Genomic DNA, 10,093 nt, shown 5'->3' on the forward strand with positions numbered 1-10,093 from the left:
CCAGTGGTGTGGGCGCTAAAAACGAATGCTATAAGACGTCTTGCTGCATTTCCAACTACTGGAATAATTCCGCCCTCAGAAACAGTTCAAGTTAACCGCACTTTTTCTTGATTTTTAAACTTTAGATTTTTCAAAATTCTTCAATATTGCTAATTAGCATTTTATCCAAGTAGTGATAGATGAAATACTGAAATTACATGAAGTTTTATCAATGAAATATTTTTAGATAAAAATTGATTTGGTGGGGCAAATACCTAAAAAAAATTTGAAAGATCGGCTCTCGCTGGAATATTTTTTTGCTGATCGAAAATTTCTAAATGATGGTAATTATTATAATTTCTTTCATCGCAGTGAATCGACTCGAATGAGAAAATGTTTAGAAGTCGTTTACGTTCAGCAGTGATTGCATATCAATCTATATATTATTATTGTAATGTAGTCATCTTGCCTAAATTGAACATTACGAGTCTTACTAATTTTTACTAAGATTTTAACGAGTAAATGAAATAATTAAAATTGACAGATTCCAAAAAACCGAATCAGAAACCAAGTGAAAACTGAAGTGCCCTAATAATTAGTGACTTAGAATTTTCTATAGCATATCACCCTTACTATTATATACAAATACCTGCTCCTGATGTCACTTGAATTTAAACCAATTTTTCGGAATTAGAGAAGAGTATCCATGACCTTTTCCCAGTTTTATTACTTACTGGGTTGTTAAAACACTAATATTTTTTGTCATTGTTCACTGAAGTGTTTGACAAACGGACAACTTGATTGAAAAATGTAGTTATAAACATTCTTTAATTGGCAGAACTAAACTAATTCATAACTGATTAACTAATAAAGTCAACCAGATTTAGTTACCTCTTTGCTCTACAAGAAACAGTTTGCTCTCTGGATTGCATTAAAAAAAATTAATTAAATCATCATTGGACGATTTCCATACCTATTGTTAAGTAGCGACCATGTATTGTTCACTTGTGACTCATCTTTTTAGGCTTATAATGCAGTATTTATTACTCCTACTATCCGAACTCCCATTCAGCATTCCGAAATTCTAGACAGTTGAATGATGCAATCGTTTGACCCTTTCCACTAACTTCTTTAAAATTGCCTCCAAAATTTAAATCACCTTATTGTTCCGTTTATTATCATTACCACCATTGACCCCATAAACCTGAATCATCATCAAACAACCCTACCACTTATTCTGTATACAGTTCATCCAACTTACCGCCCTCCACTCTGAATCACCTAGCCTTTTGCCTTTCTGTGTGTAATCCAGGATCATCTACCAAATCCTGTCCTCTATTTTTATTGGAATAACTTCTCGATTTGCCATTTACTCAGCGTCAGCACTCATTTGCTTTGAAGATTTGTTCCCGCAATTTTATCAGAAATGTTTTCTAGTGACATCACCTCATCAAATCGTTCATATTTGTTTGAAACAAATATGCCAACTGCTACTTCCTCAGTTTTTACTGATCCCTATCACTTTCCGCCTTGGTTCCCGTAGATTTCCCATCACTTGACAGTTTTACCTAATTTATTTTATTCTCCTGCTTGACGATATAACATTCTTAGAACTGAATTTGTTCCGAGTTTTAAAGAAAATTAATTGATAATCGACTTTAGTTCTCACAAATTGCCAACGTTTTTTTATTCTCATGGATTTACAAAGTCTTCGTAAATTATAGTATGTGTCAACTTTAGATGTAGGACCTTTGACCATTTGCGAGTTGCAATGCTGGTTTGTAAATTATAATTTGAATCTAGAGCTTGCGCCACCAATAATGTCTATGCACACAGAAAATAACAGGAGACGGCAAAAAATGAAAAAATAAGAACAACAAATTTCGGTTAGTTCTTTCGCCGATAACTGAATACCAAACAGACACTTTACCAGAATAAACAGCAAATAAGAAAAAAGCATGAATATAACACGTAAAAAACCTTATTTACTCTAAAAAAAGACCGAAACCAAAACTTGCAGAAATGGACATGTATTGCTGAACAAAAGAAAAAATAAAAAATAAAAAGAATCAAGGTAGAATATTAAAATGAAGCATTTTTGATAGCATCAGAAGGTAAATCGATTCGTAGCACAAGTACTTTCATCGCTTCATCGTTTGTTAGCATAACATTATGATGCTGTAACTGATGGAAGCACTCTTCTGCCTCCCCAACACTGTCTACATTTATTATGGACACTATCTAAAATGCATGAATAGTTAACGCTCCGTCAATGCTACTTTAATCCAAGCAAAACCTTAAAATCATTAACAAATCACATAAATCTGAATGGTGTAAAGGACGTTTTTTTTCTGAACAGTTTTTTTTCTAAGCATTTGTTGAAAGAAAGAGCGCACATATGTAACTCTTCAATGTCTGCCCAATCTGATACGAAAACTGAGTTATATTAATACGGACTTCAAGAAAAATGTGGCGATTTTGCTAAGCGAGACTGATAAACAAAGTACCTGCGACAATCTCGCACATTTCTCACGCACAACCCAACCAGCAATGTTCGTCAGATATGAGCTTAAAGAACGAAAATCTTTGTCAAGTTGCAGGCCGCCAAGTCGATTATAAACACTTTTCATTATCACACGCTCGAACTGCATAGAAACTTCAGCACAAACTGCTACCAGTAATTCCTTCAATTAATCTGAACGATTTAACGTATTTTTTTTCCATCTAAGCTTTTGTTAGAAAGAAGCATTCTTTCCGATGAACAAATTTCAGGACAGCATTTTAATCAACTGCAAGCTCTCACAATAACTTGAGAAAGTAAGTCATAGCTCCATTTGTGCAACAGTTACTTTACCTGATAATTAACAGGAACAAGCAGCGGCTCAAAAGCTGCTAACTGGCGATCAAGTGCTGCGATGAAATTACTCATGAATGGATCTTCCGCTTCAAAATCAGCGAATTCACTGTCAGAGGGCGTGTGAGTAACACTCAAGTAGAGCTCCATGCTAAAGAAATTTGTTTATCTTACTCTTCTTGAATAATTTTCAGAAGGGAAGGAAAAAAGTCTTAACTTCTAATTACTAGTGAGATGTTAAAAATTAAGTTACTTAACTCAAAAAAGTGCAGTATCTATCTGTCTAGTGCGAAAATACAAGATGAAGAAAAAGGTACACGGGTTTCAGTTTAGGTCGAAATACAGCTGCGCATAATTTATCAACGCCAACATTTGCAGAACTATCGAATTTCCGTACTAAATCGTCCAGCTGGCTGAGTGCATTTTCCAACTTGCCTTTCTCAACTTCACTTACCTAAAAAAAATGGTCAAGAAAAAAATCAACAATCGAACCTCCGGCTTCACTGAGTCATCCAGCACTCGCTAAATTTTTACACAACTGCTCAACCTATCCCTTCATAAAACTGCTACACACATTTAATATACCATCAGAGTTGAAATCCCTTTACTTACTCTTTCCCTTTTTTGCTAAAAATTTGAGAGCCTACATCCAGAAAAGGCCGGAACGCCATACCTCAGTTAGGTGCTTTTCAAAATCTTCCTGTAATCCTTTTTTCAATGTTTTCGTACATTCAGCAGATGCACGAACGTTGTTTAATGCAGTCAAGAAAATCTGAAATAATATAATGCGACAACGTATTATTGACAAGATGTATTTTTCAGATTTTGATGTCATCATGTGATGTGCAAAAATCATCATGTGCAATCCTCATCATGTGCAAAAAATTTCTTTTATGCCCAAACGTGTCAAATTCAACCCGATAGTAAGGTACCACTCCGATCTGACTCAAGCAATCTCTTGGGCAACATACGTAGTTACACTGTCTTTTAAATATAAGGCAGTGTAAGGTAACCTTGGAGAAATATATTTCATTTACACGCGAAGAGATATTACATGCTGAAAACGATCCGGCATTGTACCAGAAGTTCATGAATGCTCACTTCTTTCAGCTTCTCGGGTCCAGAATCCGTAACCATTTTTCCATGTTGTATAACATTATATGCTGTTTGTGCCGTTTGGTATGCTTCGGCAGTCCAACCTGCGCCCGGATAACCACTCTGAACAACACGCATGATTAAGATCATTTTTTAAAAATCACAGAATGACTTTAAAGTTTGGAGCCGGAACATAATAAGAACAAAATTGTACTGATTTTCAAGAACACTTGCCTTGACACCCTGAAATATATATTTCAGAAAATTTGCATCTAATACAGTCACACCATTATTTAACACAGCACATGTGCAATCCACTGACGATGAACTGAGAGAGCGTCTTACGCACTTGCGGATGATGAAAAACACATCATCAAGCATAGAACTGAAATTGTTTTCTAGTTAAATCCCAATTCTTAAAATTTTCATGGTGGTTAGAAAAATGAAGGTAGGCTGGAAGCCACATTCAAACATAACGTAATAACAAATCATCGGTTAATACACCGAGCGTTAATTATGAAACTGACATAAATTTTGGTAAATGATTAGTCAGCACCTTGTTAAGCTGTCGACTTCTTTGAAATCCAAAGTCATTGCCTTTGCGACTGATTCCGTCATGTAAAACTGCTCCATGAGAACATACTGACCCAACAGTTCCTAGGTTTTGAAGGGTTTTGAAAGAGTTCAAATGTTATTATAAAAATGAAATGATATTTGTACAGAAGAAATATGACTGAATCAAATAGTGCTACAAATACCTGCATCCTTGTACCAAGAACCGACCGCAGAACCAAATCATCCAATTTGTTACTTCTTTCACACTCTTGTTTTGCTCTAGTTTCTTCCGAAAGCCGTTTATTTGCATCATTTATTTGATCCTCATCCACTCCCTTCTGCTAAAAAAATTTCACTTAAGTACTTCAAAAAGAAAACTTCATTGAAATGAACTTTGTTTCTTTATGCCGTATATGCCAGTATTTAATTATTTTTACATGATTTTCCTCCCGTAAGTTCAGCGACATTTTCGGAATTGTTTTAATAAGGAACAAACATTTCTCTAAACTTTGGAACGAAAACATTACAAAAATGACAACAAAAAGGAAATGACAACAAAAAGTGAGTTTATAATTTTAATCAGCGCACCTGCTCATCAGTCTTCATATTTCCCATATTTAACCGTCTCCTAAGGTATCGCCAGTAAAGGTGGGTCCTCGTGTGCATCAGTGTTACTTCGGACAACAGCACGTCTAGTTCTAAGGCATCGATTTTATCTAAAGAATAAAAATGTCGAAGCCTGAGAAGAATGGAAAGGAAGCAACGAGCATAGCAACTTATAGCCTTTTTTATGGATATTGTGAAAAACCGATCCATATTTTGTTTTTATAACTTATATCAAACAATATCATACAAATTAGTAACTAAGTCATAACACAAGTTGTTCCCAAACAATATTCATTCAACTCTATTATTCTTAATGTGGTTGAAATCCCGAAAATGAAAACTTGAAGGTTTCGACATCGACAAATATAACATACTAACCTAATGCGTTTTTGTCCGAGTTTCTTGTTATTTTCTCAATCATTTTCGTTTTGCTATCAAACTGTCTGTTCCTAATGAATGCATCGATGATCCGTTCGGCTTCTTTGTCGCATTCTTTCTAGAAAAGGTTAACTTTTTATATTTATTCAGAAGAAGTCCTTCATTATTCTCCATATTTGTTAGCATTATTCTTTTTTTTGATTCAAGAGATTTTTTAAAAAATGTAGGAAATAAAATTCAAAAGAAGAACAGTAACCATTTAACCTGTAGTATTTCAATCAACGATAGCAACTTATCCGGACCATATGAAGAACCAATCAGTGGCTCATACACTTGTATCTCACGAGCTATTCCTGAATTCAACTGATCATTATAAACTATTTGGTCGTGAACAATCTAAATAAATCTAACTTTGAATTCACCTTCAAATAGCATTGTCAGTGCATCTGCATAAAGCACACTTATTCTCTTGTCATCAGTACCACCGGCCAGCATTACCTTCAAAAAAGATCCATAAATTAGAAAGACGGATGGACAACAACTGAAAATTATAAGCTCACTTTATAATTCCGCTCTGCAAATTGATGGATTTCAGTACAAAGATAACTGCCAATCCGCTCGATACCTTTCCTATGCTCATTAAGCAGTGGAAACAATTTGAAAAATCTTTGAATCGAAGCAACATCATTCTCTTCTACAGCCTGAAACAGTAACAAAAGCGAAAGTTAACAAAAAAAGAAAATCACAAGAAAATTATAGGAAAGGGAGAAATAACCGACGGAAACCTTAAACATCATGGCAACCATAGAAAAAAGATAATATATAAATGCAGCGGTATCTAGACAAAATAATTCCGGAAAACTTTTACGACTTTAAATTTTATTAATATCACTTCAACATTAATTTACTAATGTGATTGATCAAGAACCGAAAATATAACGAAGAAAATGATGATAAAGTTACTTGATCAAAACGCCTTTCGATTATTGATTTCATCTCACTAGTCGCTTCACGCAAGATTTCGTAACTCTTCCCCATTGACTGGCCTACATCTGGAAAAAACTGATTAATTGTCGTAACTGAAAAATTATCACTTCAAACTTACAATTATTTCTTTTTTCGCGGTTACTCACCTTTCACTTCCCCGTCATCACCCATTTGAAAAATTGTTGTATCCAGCGTTAAAAACTTATGAATGTGTCTCGCAGCCAATTCATAATCCTCTTGTTCTATTGCAGAACGTACACCGTCAGCACACGTACGCAAATCCATCAAATCGTTGACTCGCTGCAAGCATTCGACCACTCGACCTTTCGCTACATCTAGTGCCAAGACCTGAAACTTAAGGTGACCTCACCAAAAGATTTCTTCTACAATAGGTGGAAAAATTAGTAAAATTTATTTAAGCAGATCTGATCAAAATTGTAAAAACTGCCATGCCTTTTTCATTCACCGAAGTCTTTTGCTTCTTTAAAAGATAATCGTGGATAAAAGACTTAAATTACCTTGCCTGAAATACTGTCTGCTAAACTAGAAATCATTTTTAGTTTGCTAGCGAGTTGTTTGGCATCGGATTCAACCAAAGTCATTCGATTCTTAAGACGTGTAACTGCCAAATTAAATGGTAAAGAGATATCCGAGCTCGCCGTATGTTCTGCTGAAGCAAAAATCAAATTGTTTGGAAAGCTTTTGTGTAGGCAAAAGAAATATCATCAGGAACACGTACCTCCACTAACTGAAGTCTTATGCAGCATTTCATCTAAGCTTTTAATCAGTCCTTCTTCTTCTTCTATTTTTGCTATCATCTGTCCCCTGCAAAAGAGCATGTGATACACAGTCCATCAGACTTTAATGAAAGGAAAATAAAAAGTCCAATAAATGATTTATACCTCAAAGCGGATAATGTAGCATCGAAATCAAACTGGAGATCTTCTGGTCGTTCCGGTTTTAAGCGTAATAAACCGTTCGGAATATCGCCTTGAATAACCATTTTTAAGATATATGTGTACTATTTTCACAATGTTTAATATAGATCATGAATAACTAATCCCGAATGTTTTTGTTACGTACACTAATCAATTTTGGATGTTTTTGTCAAATTGTACATTTTTAAAATTTTTCTATCAACCGAAGAGCCTTAAAAAGACAATAAAAAAGGCTTATAATCAAATTTCGGAGCTACCGAATAGAAATTGAAAATTAAAACACTGGTCACCAAATGTCCTCTTTTCGCTCCATTTGCTGTAGGCTTCTCGTGCAGACCCAGTCGTAGAACTCAAAGAAACAGCATCTTGGATATTTATCGAATGCATATTTGGAAAGCTTTTAGTGTGAGAAAAACCTAAACAAATACAGAAATCATACATGTTAGCGTCATGGTTCAAAAGAACAGTTCGTTTCTATTTGAAGAATCTTAACATTCCCCGAAGAGTCATATACTTTGCTCGAAAAGTATACATAGAGATGACAAATCCCATTAATTTGATGAAATCAAAATATGCGAACAGTACTTACATAAACATCAGAGAAATGATGAAAATATTCCACAAAGCGATGAATACTCGAAAATTACGCAATGCCCGAAGAAAATCCCGTACACGATCTGCGACTGATCGGTTTTCACCTTCGACAATTACAAAGGAGTCGAAATGACTTGTTTTAGATCTGAAATAAATCCACAGCGAGTAACAAAAAAAGAAAAATTGAGAAAATCACAGCAAACTAGACGAAATTCAAGAACAAAGCATATTTTGTTGCAATGATACAGAGTTGAAGAAACAAAGATGAAGAATAGATTGCTCTAAAATTTGGTTCTCATCCTGAACACTGAAAATAAATCGATTCCGTTACACACAATTCGAAACTCTTACAGTTTGAAATTTATAACAGTGATAGCGTTCAATAGCAATGTAGAGGAAATGATCAGTTCAGAGAGCATTTCTAACTAGTTCCAATTGCATTTCTTCGTTTCAGCACCAAATCATGTCCACTGAAAGGATAACCAATGAATTATGAATTTCTGTCAATTAACACCGTTCACAGCATATGTTGTGGAAATGAAATCAGCATATTTTTGTTAAATTTAAATCAGTCAAGCTCTGTTCATCCACACTCCAACTTGATTTAACTTGAATTTAGAGAAAAAGAATCGAACTCTCGCCCCTCCCCGCCATATGCAATGTTCCTAGCACACCCACTAACGCTTCACACATTCTCGGAATTGAAAATAGGTGAAATGGACGCGTAATAACCGCTACGAAATTCCTAGATCCCAAGGTGTCTTGAAAAATTATATTTGTCTTCTTCCACTTTGCATTGACAGATGCGGTGTAGTCATTGGGTGGTGCAGAATTCGTGACATTTTTGCAAATTTTCAGAGGAAATATGAAACAGCTAAATCCGAATCCTGTCCCCTTACTGGATTGGGCTTTGGTCATCGGGACATTTAGAAAACAAGGATGTGAAACAAGGATGCCATTTCAAATAAAAAAGCGCTTTCATTTGAATAAATTGTACGTCAGCAGATATACATAGACATCAATTATAAGCCTCAAATGAATGTAACAACATCAACTACACTCATTTGCGCAAATTAGTAGACACGAGAAAGATTGAAAGCCACACATGTCTAGCTATAGGAGGAAAAGTTTTGGAAGTGGAAAGAAATCAAGCGCAAATATCTGTTGCTGATACTACAGTTCAGATAACAGATCAAATGGATGGTAGACGCCAAAAGAACAACAACAATGAAACTGACCAATACGGCATAAATATTTGAATCTATTTTAGTGCTCGGTAGCAGTTTTCCTATAAAGCTGAAGCGACTGAATTGAACATGAGGAAAACAAAGGTCATCAGGGTCATAACTTGCTTATGTGCCCGCGTAGCTCTACTTATCAGCCTAGCAGGTACTTGCTATATGTTCTTTCTTTACCGTCAACTAATTGAACCCACTAGAGGTCAGCTCATATCTTTAAAAAATCCAAATTTGTTTGTTGGTCATTTATTTGCACCGCAAAAATTCCTAAAGATCTTCTAGAGAAGTAAAAGCAAAAATTCTGCTCCATTAGTTTTACCAGGAAGTGTACCTAAACATTCGAAAAGTCTGAGGAGAATTTTTACACAACCGAATGCACCAATAAGATCTATAACTCATAAATTCACCAATCGTCTAAATGTGAAAGAAATAGCAAACTTTATGCTTTAAATTTCTTCCGCTTCTTTCAGGTATTCCTCACCAAATTTAAATCGGCACAAAACTTGCGGAAAATTCTAAGGAATTTTGGGAATTTCAAAAAATTTTAAGAACCTGTCAATTATCTTTGCAAAAATTTCTTAACTGTTGAGAAAAAGCTAAGATTCTTATCAACGCTAGTTATATTAGTGACACCTTCAACCGTAATTACAACTCATAAATTTACAAATTGTGCTTCAATACAAAATAAAACAGAGATCACCAAAATGACTGGTCCTGTTAAACAGAAATAACTGCATTCTTCACAAAAGAATTAAAATCTAAAGGAATGATGAAATGCGCAAATATTTTCGTCCTAGTTGCTTTTTAAAGAATTTTGAAACTTCGATAATAAAATTAATATTCACTGAAACGAAGGAAAAATAAAAAAT

The 10,093-nt window shown here is 34.7% G+C and overlaps 1 protein-coding gene across 1 annotated transcript; it reads right to left on the minus strand.

Moving 5' to 3' along the window:
• Nucleotides 1-1,752: 1,752 nt before the first annotated feature.
• LOAG_00872 (hypothetical protein) lies at nucleotides 1,753-8,462 on the minus strand. The gene is made up of 22 exons (XM_020445573.1): nucleotides 8,338-8,462; nucleotides 7,982-8,131; nucleotides 7,683-7,808; nucleotides 7,357-7,444; nucleotides 7,194-7,279; nucleotides 6,973-7,124; nucleotides 6,601-6,802; nucleotides 6,431-6,519; nucleotides 6,028-6,168; nucleotides 5,890-5,965; nucleotides 5,732-5,820; nucleotides 5,468-5,585; nucleotides 5,072-5,199; nucleotides 4,687-4,824; nucleotides 4,485-4,585; nucleotides 4,163-4,313; nucleotides 3,935-4,051; nucleotides 3,507-3,605; nucleotides 3,151-3,287; nucleotides 2,834-2,984; nucleotides 2,487-2,663; nucleotides 1,753-2,220 (listed from the first exon to the last, which is right to left on the minus strand). The coding sequence occupies exons 3-22, from the start codon at nucleotides 7,777-7,779 to the stop codon at nucleotides 2,062-2,064; spliced, it is 2,496 nt and encodes an 831-aa protein (XP_020303980.1). The 5' UTR covers nucleotides 7,780-7,808; nucleotides 7,982-8,131; nucleotides 8,338-8,462; the 3' UTR covers nucleotides 1,753-2,061.
• Nucleotides 8,463-10,093: the final 1,631 nt, after the last annotated feature.

This window comes from Loa loa, assembly GCF_000183805.2.
Source record: "Loa loa unplaced genomic scaffold supercont3.10, whole genome shotgun sequence".
NCBI classification, from domain to species: domain Eukaryota; kingdom Metazoa; phylum Nematoda; class Chromadorea; order Rhabditida; family Onchocercidae; genus Loa; species Loa loa.